The sequence below is a fragment of the Sparus aurata genome, chromosome 18, assembly GCF_900880675.1.
Source record: "Sparus aurata chromosome 18, fSpaAur1.1, whole genome shotgun sequence".
NCBI lineage: Eukaryota > Metazoa > Chordata > Actinopteri > Spariformes > Sparidae > Sparus > Sparus aurata.
Window position 1 is genome coordinate 17,288,873 of NC_044204.1, and position 21,208 is coordinate 17,310,080.

Genomic DNA, 21,208 nt, shown 5'->3' on the forward strand with positions numbered 1-21,208 from the left:
CAATTCAATTAAGTTGGTCCAACTATTTTCCTTTTTCAGTGTATGAAAAAGGGAGAGAAGCACAGTTATTTAGAAAAGCACTCTATGACGTTGCCTTTTCATTCGAAGTTATGAAAGGGCCAAGGTAGCTCGTTTTTGTGGAAGTTGTCACTGATCCTGGTCGAGATGTGACTCATCAGATTGTCCTTCCTTCTTTCAACGGCTGCTTGAAATCATCCGTGTCCATTAGTAATTTGAGACATCACGGGCGTAAATGAACAGGCAGATTCACATTCATACCAGGAAATGTTCTCTTCATCTGTAAATATTAGAATTGATTATATATGACCTGTTTTTGTTTAACATAAACATGTACAAAATATAACCATTTCATTATATACAAATGAATGTGTACATTCATCTATCGTATGTTCTTCAGTGAAAATCACATTTCCTCCACAACGTATTTTAGAAAACAAATGTTTACTATATGAAAATAATTTCTAAGTATAATGTATAATGTTTAATGTATATATATTATCATAGCCATAAAAACAACACATTAGAACATGGTGTATGGATCTTAATTGAAAGTAAAAACCAGATCTAACATTTTAACATGACAACAGTTTAGCAGTTTTTGGCTAAGTTGATTTGATCCTACGGGGCGGCTGTAGCTCAGCGGGTAGAGTCCTTGAGCAAGATACTGAACCCCAAATTGCTCCAGATTGGCATCAGCAAAAACCCTGCAACCCCATAAATGGGATAAAGCGGTTACAGATGATGGATGGATGGATGATTTGATCCTTATTTATGTAAACTGGACTCAGAGAGTCTGCCCCCCCATAGTTAAAACAATGACAATACAATTACTTTATTATCTTAGTTTAGAACATGAGCATGCGAACATTTGTTAATTAGCAGTAAACACAAAGTACTGCTGTAACTCTGACGGGGAAATCTCTCGCTTTGTGGGTATTTAGACGACGAATCAAACCTTTGACCTGATGATGGTGCTAGGCGCTATCTGCAAAGCTAAGGTTTATTATCACATTAACCATTGTTATTACAATTCATCCTGAGGGACATTTCTTAGTAGTCCTTGAGATGTCCTGTTGGTTATTTTAGCTTGGATGAAATTCATGGGAAAAAATACAACAACAAACACGTCAGAGTTTATCATGAATGCACTGTGTCACCCCACGCACACAAACACACGTGCGCACACACACCCACACATGCGCGCACACACACACACACACACACACACACACCTGCTTCCACTCTGACACCCCCACATTTCAATCCTTGTCCTGTTATATTTGGCAAAGATGTTCATACCTCAGCTCACTCACAAATGCTCACACGCGTGATACACACTTACTCACATACCTGGCCTATTAAACGCCATCGTGTGTGTTGTGTTTACCAAATTAAAACTGAAGCCACATGTTTCCAGTCGACCATCAGAGAGGCACAGCAGCTAATGAATTAAGCAATGCAGAGTGAGTCGTTGGATTAGTCAGTATAGACAGTCAAGGCGGATGGCAGCGATAACAAAGGCAGTTATCATGGTGATCACGCCCTGGTCGCTGTGGAAACGTTACGTTTCACCCCGCCCACCTTAAAACAACATGCTGAACCCTGCCAACACATGTGGGTAGTTATACCTATGCTGAAACCATAAAGTAAATTCTTCATTAACTGAATCTATACTGATGTGATATTAGTCAGTGTTAGAGGTTCTTCACCCGTTTCTTTCCTGACCTTTGTCAGAATGTATGCATGGCATCCTGGCAACTCACCCCCTGGCACCAGCTCTCCCATACAAAACTCCTTTTTTGGCTTGGTGTTGCATGGAAAATCACATGGACAGACAGGTTTACACTGATGTCAGCAATGCAGGGAAACCCCTCAGGCTCAAATCCTCCACCAACGTGACTCAGTATGGCTCTCCTCCAGACCAGACATGATGACATTTACAGACTGAGACCTAGCCGAGCCGAAGCAGTTGATAAAGTGAGGAGAGAGGGGACTCCTCACACACACTCACTCAGCCTCTTCAGGAGAGGGGCTGACGTGGGAACGAAACAAAAAGCTTTCGGCCCACATCCAGGTGAGACAGGACAATGACTTTCAATCTCAACTTCCTGCCAACACACAGGTGAGTCCCACACAGGCTACATTCAGCTATTTGTTTAAAGTTAGGGACATGGCTAATTTTCTGAATCAGCTGTTGAACTTAGGAGACATTAGGGAGAATGACACGGAGGTCAACATGAGGAGATGCCTGACTTTAGAAGATACTTTAAAAGACAGAGTCAAATAAAAAAAATAATAACTTGAGCTCAGTTGGTAAATATTGATGTTTCCTGATATAAAATACACCTCCCTGACTTTTTTTCATTGTAACCATCCAGAAACTGAATTGATTTTACATTCTTTAAAGACTAGAGTGTCATATTCCTGATCATGAGGCTTCTTTATCTTTAAATGAAATACATTCCATTTAATTTTGTTTCAAATTGGACTTGGATGAGGCTCAACTTCAGTCATGTTAAATAACAGCTGTAAAACTGAAGAATGTATTGGTAGCTTGTTTGCATGCCTGGGCATCTGCCTACTTACACAACACTGACACAGTCATAAAACAGGAGAAAGGTGTAAAGGGAATTTTTTGGAAGAGGTATGAAATCACGCTGAGCTAACCTTCATGTGTGCAACTTTCTGCAGATCAAACCAAGTGTTAAAGTCAGTGTGGGAGATCAGCTCATGGCTCTGGCCTGGTTCCATCACAGCAGGAGGCCTCTCTGCCTATAGAGAATGGCTGCGTTGCTTCCTGCTGCTGAAGCTGGTGACAGTGCTGCTGCTCCCCCACAGTGCAGGCCTCCCCCTGCTGGTGGGCTGTATGTTCAGCCTGCGGGTCCTACTGCTGCTCCGCTCCCCTCAGGTCTCCACCAAGCCCTCCACTGTGCTCCTGGGCCAGCTGGCTCTCACAGACAGTCTTGTGCTGCTGCACTGGATGCTCCAGCTGGGAGGGACGCTGACCTGGTGGATGGAGGGGGCAGGCTGGGAGATGAGGATGGGCCCCATGAAGGATTCAGGGTGGTGGAGGGAGGCTACGGACCTGTTCTGTCTGCAGCTGCTTGATGCTCACCACCTGGCCTCTCTGCTCCTGCTGGGGCTGCTGGGACTGGAGGCCACACTGGTGTCACGCTGGCCACAACAGACGAGGAGATTCAGGACTTCTCGCTGGGCTCAGCTTAGCTGCAGCCTGGTCTGGATGCTTATGCTGCTAGAATTGCTCTTCATGCTCCACTTAAAACAGGAGTCTGGACCTCATATTCCTCATTCCTCAATGCTACAAAACTCTCAAACTTCATTCCTGGGCCTGGTGCCTCTTCCCTCTCTTTCAGCTTTCTCCTCTTGCCTGAGGAGGACATTATGGCTGGGGAATTTATGGCTGCATTATGCAGTCCTCTATAGCAAACCACAGAAGAGAAAGAGCTCCTTTCATTGAAAGCTTAGGCTGTAAAATAGCATTAAATCAACCAAAATTATTGTCTATTCTGTGCCATTTCTATTTTATTTTATTTATAGAATAAAGCTTTATTTAATTTGTGTATAATTTCTGATTAACTTTATCTTATATGGATCTTCCAAAGTTTTATTTTGAAACACAAAAACACAGCTAACTTAAGATTGCTTTTTATTGTTTTTGCACATGACTTCTTATTTGTGAACAGGGAGTGTGTTATTTCTTCTGTCAAAGGTTACATACTCTCTCCACTTTAAAGGGGCAATATGTAGGACTTTTAGTTGAAAACATTCAAAAATCAACTAAAACTATCAAAAGAATGTGAATAAACAGCAGTTTTGACATTATGATGACTGTGTACTGTTTGGCAAAGACTTTTTTACTGAAGTTAGTATGCTCCCCTGGTCGCTGCACAGCTAACTGAGCTAACTAACTCACAGCAGCTACAGTTAGCAGCAGTTAGCAGGCAGATATGCAGCCGCCAATTTTTTTTAGTATGAACTGAAAAAGTGTTTTCTTACATGTTGCACCTTTCATGAAGAGGAGAGTCACTGAAGTTCATATTGAGTTTGACATTTTGTTTAAAAATGTGTGGTACTATGAATATGTTACAGAAGGTGAATAAATATTGTCAAATCTGTGGGATTTCTTCAGTATTAAAAAAAATCAATGCTTCAAAAGCATTTTAGATGCTTAAGAAGTAAGCTGATCACACGTTCACAGTGAGAGATTTAGATCTGTCCATGTTGTAAACGTGTTCTCATCCTGCAGCCTCTCAGCTGTTTGATCTGGCAGACAGCCCAGGAAAGGGTGACAAAATAAAATACTAAACAAATACGTTGGGACGCTTCAACAAATGACATCGTCTGAAGTCCAATTTTATTTCCTGCTACTCTGGAATTTGAATAAACATGTTTGCAGATCATGTTTCTTGCCCACTGATAGTTCACAAATGTCCGTGTTTACATTACATTACATTTTTCTGTAACTGAATCATTTGTATAGCAAACGCTTCCCAATAAACTATGACTCAGGAGCAAGACTTTCACTTTTAACTCTGCTCCAGATTAAATAGTTTTAAGTCTGACATTAACCCAGCAAACTTCTGCACACTCTCTGAATATCTATTCATCACACACACACACACACACACACACACACACACACACACACACACACAGTAGAAAAGCATTTCTGTGTATATGAGTCAAATTCTGGTCAAACTGATAAGACGAATATCACAGACATAGGGGTTTCAGGCTTGAAAGCAGTGCCCTGGCACGCTATGGCTTCAGCTCAGATATCAGCCGCTACGATCATCCTTGCTTTATGCAAATTTGTCGTTGAGGATGTGAAAGATCAGAGATGCACATCCTGTTTGCATTTGTAACATTTTGAGGAGATCTGTCACCACATTACACGGCACAGTTGAAGGCCAAGAGCAGGGAGAAGAAGAACTCTTAAGGTGGCTTAGGGTTAGGTGGCTTTGGGTGCAGGTAAGGGAATCATACAGCTTCACCTTGGAAAATGTACAAGTAATTCAGCTGAATTTTATTGTGTTAGTGGCAGCTGTGGCCAGCAGAGGGAAGCACAAAGCAACTGAGTTCACTTTTCCCAAGCTGTCGACTGGAAGGAACCTTCGACAGAGTGCAACAGTCCGAGGAGGATGGAGCTCCTACACTCAGCTAATTAAAATGGCTGTTATTTGTTGGTTTGTGTGTCTCTCTGTGTGTGAGTGTGTGCAACTTCAAGTGTTCCTGGAACTAATCAATTGAGGCTGAAAACCGAGGAACAACAGGGTGAGGGAGGAGTGAGGAGCACGGGTGGCAGCTTCCTTCCCATGATGCTCTCTGCTCTGCTTGGCAGTCGTAGGCCTGCACAGCGTACCTTGGCACTGGGACTGTCAGTCACGAGTAAACAATGTGGGAGGTCAGACTTTTAAAATAACAATAGGTCCTTTTCTTATCCTCTTCAGCAAGTCAAGGTTCATTTATTAACCAGAGAGGAGCATGTACTGTGGTAATTAGTAACAGACATAAAGAGAACGGACTTCACCTGTCATGAAATCACCACAGGAAAGTGTACAAGTTAAAACATTTTGCAAATAAACTAAATTTATGAGAAACTCTGTAGATGTCGTAACAATTGTCTGTCTCTGGATGATGGTTGAAGATAACAAACTCAAATCATAGCGTGTTCACTTCCTGCTGCTTTTACACACCACATCCTTTCTAATACACGCATTGCGCTAGCTACCAGAGTAGGATAAGGAGATAAGTGTTATTTATCACAGTCTAAAACTGTCCAGTTCAGGTGTCCCAACACTTAATAACAGCATGAGAGGCAGCACAGGCAGCCAAACAAAATTCAGCCATCATTCATTAAAACAACACAAAAAACGTATATTAAAATCAACATGTACAGTAATAAGGTGCCTGTGTTCCCAAACAAGCACTCAGCAGGCACATTTAACAGATCTGTCTCCAGTTTAACGTAGGGTAAAACTGATAGAATTGCGTTTAGAGGTAAAGAAAACCAATTAAAAGTTTCAGTTCTTTTACATCAAGGCTGAAGACTTGCACAGCATGCACTGTTCCAAAACTAGTATAACGTGTATATCAGGTTCAGTGGTAATAACAAGAATCAGAACAAACAAACAAACTTCTTGTTAAGGATGTGGAGCATGATACATGCATGAGACAGCTGCTAATATGTTGCCAAATTGCTTTCATTGGCATAATAAGCACATCATTTACAAACCATGATACCATATGTGGCTGGTTGCATGTGCAAGTCGGTTTGCAATTCAGCGGTAAACACAGAGAGGAAGGGTTGGATAGAGAGGATGGTATAAAGTCACAGCAAATCTTATCACATCAATAAAAAAATGAGAAATCATCAATTTTTGCTCACTACAGCCTCACTTTTCTTACCCTCAGGTATGAATCGGTTATGAACTTCTTTCCAAAACACAAAAATGTGAAATTATTGTTGATCATTTCGGCTAAAAATAATCCATAATGTGCACCCCCACTTCTTATTTATTGTGAGCAAAAAAGAAAGAATGCTTTTATTCATCATCGTTGTCAAAACAATTTTATTGGTGAAGTTCAAAGAACAATCAGCATTGATAGACTCTGATTGATCTGTGAATAAACCAGCCAGTCAGACTTCCTCAGTGAGGGAGTTGTGGCCAGATAAGGAGACACAACAAAGAGAAATATCACATGTAAAAGATAAAAGATTAATAACAAGACTGGAAACATAGAGCAAGAGGCTATATATAAAGGGCCATACCATCTAGATATAATGAATGAAAACAGAAATCTAATTGTTCCATGTTCAAAACTCTCCAAGACTCCATCACATTCTGTGTCATTCTTGTGAAAGTGATATCTCAACATCTCTTTGACATATCACTTGGACTCAAGAGTGAACTGATTACAGTCAGGTAGTCGGAGGTCAAAGGTCACTGTGACCTCACAACACACACCAAAACTCAGCAATTTATATTATAACTATGACAAATGTTCCCACAAATGTCTAATAGGATAAATGATGAAGTTATGACATGTACTAAAAGACTACTTCACTGTGACATCATATTGTTATACAAAGAGATTCTCTGCTCATTATTCAACATCGTAGCTCAGGTACAGCAACTTGACTGGTTATTTTACCCCTGAAATCTTATTTGAAGATGAACTATGTAATGTTTTAAAGTGATGACGAGACCTTTGTCCTTATAGTATTCCAAAAGATAAACACAGAGAAATCTGTCATTTTCGCTCAAGGTTTGGTCACGTTGATAGATTTTCATAACTCCCATGATCCCACACTGCTTACATCTTCTGTCATGTTTTGATTGAGAGACCTCTAGTGGCAGAAATGACATACTGTGTCTTTAAATGTGACTTTTCATATTGTCTTTTATGTCTGTGCTGTACTTTTAATTGCCTGGTTGTAAGTGCTATGAAAATGAAACTTGCCAAGAAGACCATGTTTGGAAACGAACTGATCAAATCTTTGACACTTGACTTTTTACTGTATTTATCCCAGGGCACATCAGGTACATCAGACCATTATATCACAGAGACAAACAGCAGGCTCTGTCTGCACAGGCCGGGGTCAGTCTGGTCAGCCTGTCTGTCTCGTCTCTCACTGCTCACCCATGGCTGCTCATGCTGCACCTATCAGTGCTGTGGGGTAAACAGCGCGGCTCGATCTCTGGAGCTGCCGAGTGTCTCCGGTCTGCCTCTGCGGCCTCGGTCACAGCCAGCAGCATTGATCCGGGGTCCGCTCAGCTGTGGATCAGCTGCTCTCTAATCAGGTCAGAGCTGAGCGCTGGCTTACAGGGGCTAAGGTCTCGTATAGACATGTACACATGCACACGTAGGACACCCTACTGCGGTCATGTTAATATTAGTCAATAAAGCCTATAAAGCTCAAGTCTCCTGTGTTGTACTGCCTTGCTGCCTTTGTCCAGCCCTGTTGTCAGGGCAGAGGCATGTATGGCACGACGGGGCTGCCCCTAAACCCTCCTGGAACCAATGAATGAGAGGATGGACAGAGGCAAGGGGAGGAAGGCAAAGGAAATACACTCATCATCGCATTAAAGGAGAGCAGGACAGAGGGGTCGAGGAAGAGAGGAGATGGAGGGAGGGAGAGAGGGTGGAGGGAGTGCAGTAATGGGGTCTTTGTTCTGGTTGGTGTGACTCACAAAGCTTTCGCCGGGGCAGCACAGCTTAGTTACCGTTACCAAACACAGAGAAAAGAGAGGAAGAGAGGAGTGTGTGTTTGTGTGTAAGGACGGGGGGAAGTTTCTGCAACCCAATCAAACCTTACATGTCCTCTGGTTCATCCAATCATGACGTTTCAACACCGTTTCTGCTCCTCTGCTTTCGCTTTAATTAGTTTGTTTCTTGGCTCCAGTTGGCTGCTTCGGCTGTCAGTATATCAGGGACAAACAGTAGTACACTTTTATTGTACCATTACCTTGTTGGACTTTTGTTATGTGTAAGTTACCACAGACCTAACTGATATATAACTCTGTCACTTACTATGTATGTACATGTAAATCCAATCTCAGTGGGTTCATCCAGACAGAAATATCTGGATAACTATAAGATAAACTCCCATAATATTTGCTTCAGACATTTATGTTCCCAAGCTGAAGGAACTTTGATGAACTTTTCAGCAAAGTGATCAGGTCGAAATGTTTTTGCCTAAAACCAAATTACTACGACGAAATAAAAAGCTAGCTAAAAGCTAAAGACGTTAGCATTTTGAAGTAAGCATTTAGCTTAACACACCCCTGTGCTTAAGTGCACAATCCAATGTAGTTGTTTCTGGAACATCATGATTTGGCGAATGTTGAATCATGATGTTCCAGAAACAACTGATCAGTCTCGTTTGTTTAATGTCTTTTTTGTCTCTTTTTTGCTTGCGACTTGGAAAAAAATGATTGGAAAAATATGAACACGGGAGAAGTTATCCTTTGTAACACATGTTTACAGGATCTATTTTATCTGAAACCATGTTTTGCTCAAGCTATCCGAATGTTTTTATTACCTAAACCTTACCAATCAGTGACAGAAAACAGTGGCGACACTAGCTTGCATGACGCCCTGGTGGCTGCCTGAACATGTTTCAATTAGGAGGCAAAACCTCAGTCTCCGGGGTGAGAGTCCTCTGTTTAACTAATTAAACCACACCAGCTTGCTTAAAACATGTAATTCATCACTTTCTCATAAGAGAACATCAACTTGGCAATATCAAGTAGACCTATCATACATGGTGTCATGAAGCCATAATCATGGCTCTGGACAAGACATGTCTCACTTTTGATTATACAGGAATTTGTTGTTGGCATGAGACACCTGCAGTTCAAATCCTCAAGAGACGTTTAAACTGTTTTGTTACATGAAAGATTTTTGTGAAAACTTGTGAATCATTTAAACACCACAGGATGGTTTAAACGTATTTGCAAAACAGCATCATAATCCAGTGAATCAAATCTGTTTTTACCTTTTACCCCCTTTTAATTCAAATCCACCCCATAATGGTCCAGTGTGTCACTGCTGCTGCACTGGGAAAACTCTTGCTTGTTACCTAATGAATGCTACAATATATAAGATGACTTAAGGACAATGTAGGAATCGTGTTATGAAACGTAATTAAGCAAACATGTTCCTATCACAATGTGTGACTCATACACATGACCTTCAACACCAACAATCAAGAGGTTAGAGACATCTGGTGGTATCTAAAGTGTGTGTGTGTGTGTGTGTGTGTGTGTGTGTGTGTGTGTGTGTCTGAGTTCAGCCTTTGCAGTAAGCAGGATGTCCTGTCCTCCATGCTGCTATTGTGGAGTGGTCAGCCTGCCAGGCGCAACCCCCAAAAGACCACTTCCCCTCTGTCAAGTGCCTCTCTCTCTATCTCTGTTGCTCACAGCCACCCACACACACACACGCACACAAACACACAGAGCCCCCATGCCAGCCTGAACACAATGGGAATCTGTCCAACACCGCCCAGTCACCTGGCTAAAAATACCTCTTTTGGGGTCTCAGACATGAAGATTGTATTGTAACAATAGTGTGGCAGCACTCTGATCAACCAAAATAGCTCTATGATGTGAGATGCTGATGCATCACACAGCACAGCGTATGTGACTGGTGTGAGACTCTGAAGATGTCATCCCCATGTCGAACTCTAATGACACTGTCGGCTTCTTTAATTGCACTGCAGTGAAAAGATTATGGTCTTGTTTGGTCTACAGTCTATCATCATGGGACGTTCAGTTATTCCATGATGTACACAAGCACTTAAATCTCAATTCACACCATTACAACTCGTCAAATAGAGTTTATGAACCCTTCAAGGCCGATCTAACTTTATGTGTTTACACTGCAAATTAAATGGAATATAAAATATTTTGTTAAATGCAAGTACGAAATGTGAAGAATTATTATTTATAAAACAAGTAGTATAAAAAGAAGTATGTTGTAAACTTATCATGTATACAATATTTTGTTCTGTTTTTATTAGCCACTGCAAAGGAAGACTAAATCCTAAAATAAGTCAACATAAACATAAAAGGGCTCACCTGCAACTGTTTGATAGCTGTTTAAGAAACGTATTAACCATTTACACACCACTTTTTCAATAACATTGCAAAGTGCTTTCAACATATAGACTGAGGCAACAAATTAGAGCTGATAAGACTATGCAATCTAATCTACTGAAGTTGATTCACCGATTTGAGTTATTTGAAGTTACGGGTCTTATTGTAAACAGTGAAATAAAATAATATAAACATGTTTTAAAGTATCATTTCACACTTTTATTTAGTCGGCTAATAGGGCCGCTGAGCTAACTAGCTGGCCGTTGCAGTTGCAGAGGTTTGGCCATTAAAATGATAACATGATACCCTCTAGCCTATTCATTTTTAATGATAAATTCAATTTCAGTTTTTACATACTGTACCTTTAAATACTTGAATAAAGCTTAACAGCAGCAATGTCTGTCATATGAAAATATAGCGTCATGAGGCCTAAATGCAGGCTAATAAAGGTGCTTCTGCTCCTGGCACACTGTTGCGCTCCAGCTCATGACACCAGCCTGTGTCCCCTCTCTCCTCCGTCTCTCTCCCCCCTCTCCTCCTCCTCCTCCTCCCTGCAGCCCAGTCGAGGTGCTATTGTCTGGTTTCCTGTGGCCGTGCAAGCAGCTCTCCGCGTGCACGCGCGCTCGCGCACGCCCCCGGGTGAGCCTCGCGGTAGACGTGATGCGATGGTCTCATTTCCAGCGGACAGACGGAGCGGGTCGACAGGACCGACTGAGGAACTCGCACCGGCGGGATTTTGTTTGTCCTTAACGAGCACAAAGGCGTCTCCGAGACTTTCAGGCTGCAGTCTGACCCGGGACAGTTCGAGACCAGGACCGAGCAGCACCAGAACCTCTGAGAGGAAGAGTATGGAGCTTTTCTTTTGACAGCTGCGCCGCTGCCACACTGACAAACATCAGTGACCGGGGAGGTGAGCTGTCACCATCCATTCAGCTGCCAGTAAGTGTCCTCTGCTCTGTCCGCGCACAATAACATTTCTGTGCACAGTCACAAAAACATGTTTTGTCTTCAGCTGGGGAAAACGTTCAGTGGCTGCTTTCCACATGAGAGAGAGAGAAGGGACTGTGTTTAAAGTTGACCAAGTACATCCACAGAGATCCACAGTGTACGACAAGTGTTGTGGTTTAAAGGAGCAATATGTAGTTTTAAGGGAAGACAAGAGAAAAATGTTCATTCACTGATTATCATGACTGAAGAAAGTAAATGAACAAAGTGTCATCACAGGACAACACAATCTCAGACTTTGTTTATATTAGCAGTACCCCTCTGATGACAGCTTGTTTATCCACCACATAGATATTTCTGAGTTTGTATTGTTGCCTTATTAATGTTGTAAATGTTACCTTTCTTTTCCAAAACCTAAATGCTGCACCTCTTCAAATAACACCTTTCTGTACAGGCTGATGCATTTTAAATGAATCTGACCTCAATTAAGTGTTTATTAAATAACATTATGCTTAGCACCTGCACACAGTCCCTGCAGAAACAGGCCTTTTTTTGACAGGAATATTATCATCATATAATTTATAGTTAAAATTAGGGTCGACTGATGTGTTTTTTTCAAGATGGATATTTTTGTTTTAAAATTTCGATGTACAATTTACTCAAACAGTGTTCCTAAGTACAATTTTGAGGTACTTTACTCGAGTATGAGGTACTTTACCCGAGTATTTCCATTTTTCTGCCGCTTTATACCAAATTTACTTGATACATTTAGTTAATAGTTACTCTGCAGATTTGCATTGTTAAGTGTTTTATAGGTAATGAATTATAACGTGTGACCAATCAGATGTTGTTGTGAGAGGATGTTGCATCAGAGCCAAAGTAAGACAGTTTTGAGCGAAACAGTGTTGCAGCATTCTCCTAAACAACTGAAGTAGATGAGGACTTGCTCTAACAACTGATCCAGAACTACAGATGCCCCCAAGACCCCAAACTGATTTGAAAAGAAGGTCTAACTGATGTCTTTTCAAATCAGTTTGGGCTTCCTGAGACTGGGAGGAGCTGTATGTCATTTTTAAGTTTTTTTATTTGTTTTTTTTACGCTTCATTACAAGTTCCTATCTGCTTCAGTTGTTTAGGAGAATGCTGCAACGCTGTTTTCACTGTGAGGCTTCAGAACCACTTCTAAGGACTATGAAACTTCACCCGACTTTTCATCAACTTGAGGGAGAGAAAATCATGGCAAGATTTTCATTCTTTAACTAAGGTGTTTGGGCACCTTTCGTTAAAGCCCTCAGGAACCTGCTGCTGATTGAATCCAAATCCAGCTGGAACCCTTTTGTTTCTCCGCAGCTTCATCAAAAATCTGGGTGTGTCTGTGTGATATTCACTCATTTTATTGATTAATTGATTAATTGTTTGGACTATAAAATATCAAAAAACATCCATCACACCACGTTTTTCCAAGGATACTGCTTTAAACAGCTTATTTTGTTTGATAAAAAGTCCATAAAGTCCAAAACATATTCAAATAACTACCATATAATGCTGAGAAAACCTATACATTAAAATGACAGAACAGTTAATTGACAGTTAGGTTAATTAACCAACTGTTTGACATTATTATACCCAAACATTAGAACCTTATAAAGTAGTATGTGGAGGACTCCTGATGTTGGTGGGGTGTGAGTGTGAAGTTAAAAAACAAACTCTGCAGACTGACTCCACAAGCTCTCCTGGCTGTAATCATCACAGATGTCTTGTTGTCCACCTTTAGCTCTCTGTGCCTTCTTCTTTCTCCTTACATGTGAGAGAAAGGAACAGCTGGATGTGAGCTGAGCCTGAACCCGATCCGTTCGGATCAGCGGGTCCCAGAGGCCTGTTTCTGTCACTGCCACGGACGACTGCGGGGGGAACCCCTTTAACTGTGCAGCTGTCCGCGACCTGTGCATGAAATCCATACACACCGACACAGACACAAACACTCAGGCTTCCTAGAAGTTCAAAACATCTTTAAATGTGTCTCTGCTACATGTCTGAGTTTCTTTTAAACATAAACTGTATAGCAGCCAAGTTCAATGTTCTATAGACTGGACTCCCTGCAGAAACAACATCAGCTGAATATGAAGCCGGCTCTGTCAGAGGTCCTGGGACAGAGCCACAGTACACAGAACCAGAGCGTGTGTGTGTGTGTGTGTGTGAGGACTGGCACATATGAGTATTTGCCTGCTTGTGTATGCACGTGTGCAGACTTGTGCATATGTAAGTGTGATTTTGGTGCAGATGGGTACAGTGAGGGTATTGTGAGGGATGCTGGAGACTTTCTGGGAGGCGTGTGAAAACGCAGTAAAGATGTCACACTGCAGCTGGCACAGGACAGGCCTGATGGACTGCATACACTCACAACGTCGCCTTTATGTGTGTGTGTGTGTGTGTGTGTGTGTGTGTGTGTGATGAATAGATATTCAGAGAGAATCTTATCCGGAGACACTCAGAACTTTTACAGGCTATGCCAGAGGCCGACCACCTCACAGTTGCTTTAGCTCTGTTGCATAACACAAGATAAGGCCACTTTAGCTTGTTACATTGGGTACTTTAGGGATTTAGAGCTGCTCTCACGTAAAGCTGGAGGACCTAGGATGGAGGTTTTATTAAAGAAAGATAAAAGAATGGTCAGAATCAATAAAGCAGAGGACAAGATGTCCTGAGCTTTTAGTCCATAATATACAGTGTAAACTCTGTGGATCTTACAAAATAAACAGCCATCTCTCCACCTCAGCTTTGACGTAGGATTTCTATTGTATTCTCCAATCCCAAGGTGAGGTAACCCTGATGACATCACTATAGTTTATTTTGCAGAGCTGCCTCCAAAGCCACGTAAGTGTAGTTCTCCTCATGACTACAGTTGACAGAAATTATGAAATAGATTGTTACTTAAAGCAGCACTACGCAGAAGGATAGTTGATTGTTGAGCGTCTTTCCATCTATCTGTGTTTGCATAGTCACGGGGGGTCTGTAGTCAATCCAAGCTTACATTAGGTGAGTGGCGGGGTACGCCAGTCTCATGCCTAGATCGCCAAATGCCAAGCAAATTCAAATACCAAATCAGATCATGGCCCTGACCCAAACCATTAACCCAAAGCCTTGGTATTTGACGATCTGGGACTCAACAATCAACTGTCTTTCCTTAGAATCACCATAACAGTTGCACAGTGTTGCTTTAATTTAGAAAAATACCTGTTCTGACTGAGAGTCATTTAGATGGCGTTCAGTCTAGCACTGTATATTTGTTTGGCTCGTGCCTTTGTGGTTCAGAGTTTGAGCAATATTTATCTGGCAGGGACTAAGAGAGCTTACTGTGAATCACAGTGTGTCAGTGTTTGTGGAGATTTACACAGCGGTGTAGTTGTTTGTGTTTACTCGCTTGTTTTTTGACAGAGGGTGCAGGGGAGATGATGGGAGGCTCAAACACTGAAACAGAAGTTTGTTGTGCTGCTTGACGCCCCTTACAAGAACACGTGTAGTCTCTCATTCTACTTAGTTGGTTTAATTAAATCCAAACCGATGTCTTTGTAAGCAGCAAGTCAACACCTTATAAAAGTACAGATGTGATCACTTGAATCACATGTAGTGTAATAGTCATGACACAACATGATATTTACATTACTGTTCGAAGGCATTCATTTCATGCAGGGCTATCAGAAAACAGTATAAATGATGTACAGGGTTCAAAAAGTACCCAATCGTCATACTTGAGCCAAGATATTGTGTTGAAATTTTACTTTGGTAGAAGCGAATCTCAACTAGACAAATAGTACTTGAGTAAAAATCTTAAAGTAGCTGATATTAAATGCACCTAAGTGTCAAAAGTACAAGTAAATTCTGTCTGTATTTACGTGTGTGTCATGTAGGTTTGGCTCTGATGAAGTTATCAAAAAAAGTACAAGTAAAGTAAAAAACAACATCTTCCTCCAAAATGTAGTGGAGTGGAAGTAGAAGAAGCAGAAAATGGAACTAGGCAGGTAAAATAAAAAAAACTGTATTTTACTTGCAGCACTTAAAGGGAAATTCTGTAGTTTTGGAGAAGAAATTCACTCATAATTGTAATATTTACAGTATTAATGAGGTAATAATACAAACTCAGAAATGTTTATTTTTTGTCCATAACTGAATAAACAAGCTGTTCTCAGACGAAAATAAGCTCCCCGAACACTGTTTGAAGCTTGAAAGGTGGCAGGGTCCGCCACATATAAATAAAGTAAAACAATATGAAATTGTCTTGTTCTTTCACGTCAGTTTGTTCAGTTTTCACTCATAGTTAAGAAAGTTGTTTATTTAGTTTGTTTAGGCATAAAAAAAAAACAGTCAAAGAAGATCTTTCTTTTCTGATTAGAATATCTCTTCACCAAAACTACAGAGTGCACCTTTGAATTATAGCAATGACAACATTTTGATCCCACTTTACCTTCAACTTTTCAGCCATCTCCGCACTTTGAATGTTGAACTGTGAATATAGAGACTGTTAATATTATACAGCAAACTGTGATAGAGATGAGATAGTTGGCACTCTAAAAAACTCAACACATTCCCAACAATCTAAGTTCCTGTTCTGATGTCACACACTCTAATATATACAACATTGCTTCAAGTAAAACAAGTAAATACATTGTGCTCCACAATGTCAGATCATTTGGATTGTTCTTGTGTGCTTGGTGTGATGTTTAAAGGCGCACAGGCCGACCATATGCTTCATCTCATGGGGAGCTGGAATTGTTTGCTTGTTGCTCTGTAACTTTTATAGTGAGGAAGTGACCGTGTGCTTTTCCTTTTCTCCACAGGATGACTGACCAGCCCTGCAGGCGTGCATCCTGACTGTCTCTGTCTCCGTTTGTGTCTGAACGTCCACGATGACTTGGAGGGGACTCGACTGGTGGATCCCCTGCTGACACCATCGATCCCCAGACATCCGCTGCCTTTCCCCCCTTTCCTGCCGCTTTGGTGTACCTGTTTTCTCTGGAGCCCCGCATTCTTTTAAGCTTTCATCATGGCAAGCCTGGTGCTCAACGAGACTGGAATGGAGGACTGCGGCATCGACGACTCCTTCAAGTACAACTTGTACTCGGTGGTTTACAGTGTGGTCTTTGTCCTGGGCCTGATCACCAACTGTGCTGCCCTCTTTGTTTTCTGCTTCCGGATGAAGATGCGCAACGAGACCACCATGTTCATGACTAATTTAGCATTATCCGATTTAGTATTTGTCTTCACGCTGCCGTTCAAGGTCTTCTACAATGTGAACCGCCACTGGCCATTTGGAGACGGTCTGTGTAAGGTATCAGGAACAGCCTTCATCACCAACATCTACGGAAGCATGCTCTTCCTCACCTGCATCAGCGTGGACCGCTTCCTGGCGATAGTCTACCCTTTCCGCTCCCGCTCCATCCGCACTCGCAGGAATGCGGCACTTGTGTGTGCCGCCGTGTGGCTCACCATCGTAGGCGGCGGGATATCGGTGACCTTCTTCTCCACCATCAACAGCACAAACAGAGCCACCACGTGTTTCGAGGGCTTCTCCAAGAGCACCTGGAGGACTTACCTGTCCAAAATCACCATCTTCATCGAGGTGAGTGATAATTCATGTGAACATATACACTACATTGATACTAAACAAATGTTTAATAGGATATAAATGAGGAAGTAATGATGTTTGATATCCACGGTCGGAGGTTAAATGTACTGTGACATCATAATGTTATGCAGAAAATGCCACAGCTCTGGAACACCAACATGCCTTGAACAAGGGGGCATACAACCATGATGTGGTTATTCTAGTTACTGAATAATCTGCTGATTATTTTCATGATTAACTGATTAATTATTTAGTCTGTAAAATGTCAGAACAAAGTCTTCAAATGACTTCTTTTGTCCGACCAGCAGTCAACAACCCTAAATAGTCTTCATTTATGGCCATTAATGTCAAAGGAAAGCTGCAAGTCCTCACGATTAAGGAGCTGAAACTGGCGAATGTTTGACCCTTTTCCTTAACAAACTACCAAAATGATACTTGATTATCAAAACAGTTGGTAACCAAATTTTAATTTGTGTATTTCACAGATTGTGGGCTTCCTTCTCCCCCTCCTGGTCAACTTGGTATGTTCCTCTCTTGTACTGCGGACGCTGCGGCGCCCGGTGACTGTCGGTCATGGCTGTGACAGTAAGAGACGTGTCCTACGGATGATTCTGGTCCATCTTGGCATCTTCATCATCTGCTTCGTCCCCTATAACTCTATCCTCTTCCTGTATGCCCTGGTGCGGACCCAGGCCCTAGCTAACTGCGCAGTGGAGCGTTTCGCCCGAACTCTTTACCCCATCACTCTCTGCCTGGCCTGCCTCAACTGCTGCCTGGACCCTGTGGTGTACTACTTCACCTCAGAGAGCTTCCAAAAAAGCTTGACGATGGGAGGAAAAGGGTCCGGCTCACGGCCTGAGAGCATCCCCCGCAGCGACACTGAGACCCAGGACACAGCAAACACACTCCCCAGAGACACACACACTGTGGCCAGCAACGGGAAAGACTCAAAGATGTCCGAGAGTCAGTTCTGACTCAGCAGGGAAGAAGGAAGGTGAAGAAGGACACGGTGGGTTTGATTTGAAAAATAAAGCAATCAGCTGTTTGTTCCTTGAAGTGGCAAACACATAACTCAGCAGATTAGTTTAGTCCTGAGGTAAGTCCTGAGGTATGGCCTGGGCTTTACGGATTAATCCACCACTGGAGAGCAGAGGAATGTATCTGTGTGTGTTTGTTATGAGACACTACAGGGACCAGAGACCCAGCCATACGGGGACTAATGTCCAGAGACACGCAGAGCCTCTAAAAGAGACCCCAACACATCATCACTCAGGCTTAACACATACACACAAACACTCACCAACGCACTGGATTGTGGAGGAGACGGAGAGATTTCCGTCCACATTGTTGAAATATGCTGTTTAGTACTTTTGTAATACACTGAGCCCTTAAATTGTATTGTTCTAAAGTTCAAGCTTTCACAGTACATTGTATCATTGTAGACATTAATGTTATGACACTCTAAAGTTTGGTGAGAGCCATTGTTATAATAACACAGCAGCGCGCTGACCTGCTGAGTTAAATGTGTCTCATGTTGAAGTTTGAGGCCATTAAATGTCTGTTTTGAATCGCTTTCGTGGCTGCATTTATTATTTCTGTTCCCCGCCTGGTGCCTGTTGGTTCGCTCAAACGCACTCTGAAGTGGCCTTTGTCAGCATGACTGTAGGTTTGATCTCACGGGGGAGTTTTTCTACTCTACTCGCCTCATTTTCATCTGGCAGCCAGTGAAGATATTGTTCTCGGAGCAGAGGGCAGCGCTGATCCATTCGAGGACCTTGGCCCGTGTGCTGTGTCACAGGCCAAATGCTTATTATGGCTGGTGCAATGGTCCATTGTTTGCTTCTGAATGAGGTCTCTCTGTCTTAATCTGGCCTTAGACTACAGATCTGCTCAAAGTCTCTTACACACAGAAATGTGCACACACTCCAAAGTACGAGGGAACACTGTTGAATAAATACTCGAAATCATTGTGTTACACTGCACGGAGCACAAAATGCAGTGTCAGCAGATCCGGGAGTTTGCTGAATTTGCATGTATACATGTGTGGTACGTTTGGTGAATAATTTTATGCAAATGGTCCTGAGTGCAATATCAGTCCAACTTTAATTGTGCACCACTGCAGTGGGAAACCTGGTCATGCCATCATTTTAAAGGCAAAATCATTTATAACGGGCAAAAGTACATCTGTCTTTAAATCATCTAGTTCATCTTTGGTCATCACAAATTTGCATTGATGACTGATGACAAACCGTCTCCACTGTGCTATAAAGGTCCACTGTGTAGAATTTAGAGGCAGAAATGGAATCTGAGATTCATAATTATGTTTTCATTAGTGTATAATCACCTGAAGCTAAGAATCCTTGTGTTTTTGTTCCCTTTGAATTAGCCTTTGATATCTACAGAGGGAGTGGGTCCACCACCATGTTTCCACAATAACCCAGTTTTTGGACGAACCAAACGCTGGCTATAAAGAGGGCCTTTTGTGTTTTTAGTGGCCAGTGTATGAGCAGGGTGAGACGAGGGGTGTTTATTTGGTTGCAAGCTGCAACTGGACCCCAACGTGCTACCAAATCCTACACACTGGGAATGACTGCTTTAAGGGAATGATGAGCTAGAGTCCAAAATAGGGGAAGATTTGGTAGCATATTAGTTGAGTTACACCAAAAACATTTATTTAATCTCCCTCTATTAGAGTGTAACCTGTGTTACAAATGAGCAGTTGCTTGCATACAGTTATGAGACACAAGTAAATGGTACAAATACTTAAATTTTCCCGTTAGCAACTGAGCTAAGAGGGAATTGGTATGCTAGCTAGCTTAGAGAGCATTTATACTATCTTAAAAGGACAAGTTCATCCAAAAATGTAAATTCAGCCTGTGTCTACTCCCCCTCATGCTGATGGAAAGCCCAAAAAACATTTCAGGGGCTTCACAGCAAAACAGTGTTGCAGCATTCTCCTAAACAGCTGAAGAAGATGGGGACTTGTTATATACACAAAAACAAAATCATGAAATGAAGCTCCAGAAGTGTTTTTTGGACTACAAAACTTTAATTTTTGGGTGAACCTATCCTTTAACTCCTTATTGAATTTAACTTTGTACAATCCTTTAAACAAAACAGGACAGTACAGGGAGATCAGAGTTTAGAGAGCTATTGTGACCACTCGAGACGTGCTCGCTTTAACAGTGACAGCATTGAGCTGTTGTGAGGACCAGCAGTGTTTTGTCTCATATATATGCTTCTATGTGCATACAGGCGTCTGCTGGAGAGGGGGCATCATACAAGTTGTTGATCCTTTCTGTCATAAAGCCATGCACATTTAGAGATTCATGGCCGAACTTGGGAATGTAACAGGCCTCTATACCTGCAGAAGCTGAATGAACAGTGGGTGAGAGAGAGAAAAAAGCTGTAGTAATCCTAGTTGCCCTTGCCCTCTCTGTTAGTGTGAGTGATGTGACCATGTGCATCCAGCAGCAGCAACGTAGAGACAACAGTGGATGGACTTAACTGGGAATTTGGGGTCAAGGGTAATACTAATATACTGGAGTGGACAGAAGTGCTGTTGAGCAGGAAATAAGTGGAGTGGGAGTGTTTGAAAAATATGCAAGAAGCAGCCGTCCTCCCTTTGACTGGTTCATGTCGAGAATGTGTGGAAACACAACAGGAGACACTCGGTCCCTTGGAATGTCTCCTTTTAAGGAGCAATTTGCCCTTTTAATTGTAGAAGAAAAACAGTTTACTGACATGGAGTAAACTGAGCGTATTGGCCTGTTCTGACCTCTAGTGGCCATCAGTTGGAACAAGCATTGTAGTGAAAACACCAGAATAGACACCACTAACCATTAATATCATGTGTTTCTTGCTGATCGCCAGGCTGTCCCGGCTCTGTACTGAAGTGTATGCATTGAGGTGAAACTGCACTGCAGCTGCACAGGAGGGCCACAGAAAACGTGGCATTGCCTGAGCACGAATGCAGAAGTCATTTCCTCAGGCTTTT

At 42.0% G+C, this 21,208-nt stretch overlaps 2 protein-coding genes across 2 annotated transcripts; both read left to right on the plus strand.

The window, feature by feature from the left end:
- The first annotated feature begins 2,012 nt into the window (after window positions 1-2,012).
- Window positions 2,013-4,442, plus strand: LOC115569096 (uncharacterized). Its single transcript, XM_030397019.1, has 2 exons — window positions 2,013-2,143; window positions 2,713-4,442. The coding sequence occupies exons 1-2, from the start codon at window positions 2,109-2,111 to the stop codon at window positions 3,497-3,499; spliced, it is 822 nt and encodes a 273-aa protein (XP_030252879.1). The 5' UTR covers window positions 2,013-2,108; the 3' UTR covers window positions 3,500-4,442.
- A 6,780-nt stretch (window positions 4,443-11,222) lies between these two features.
- lpar4 (lysophosphatidic acid receptor 4) lies at window positions 11,223-18,783 on the plus strand. Its single transcript, XM_030397268.1, has 3 exons — window positions 11,223-11,582; window positions 16,424-17,205; window positions 17,697-18,783. Exons 2-3 carry the CDS (start codon window positions 16,630-16,632, stop codon window positions 18,183-18,185), a joined length of 1,065 nt encoding a protein of 354 aa, XP_030253128.1. The 5' UTR covers window positions 11,223-11,582; window positions 16,424-16,629; the 3' UTR covers window positions 18,186-18,783.
- The last annotated feature ends 2,425 nt before the right edge of the window (window positions 18,784-21,208 follow it).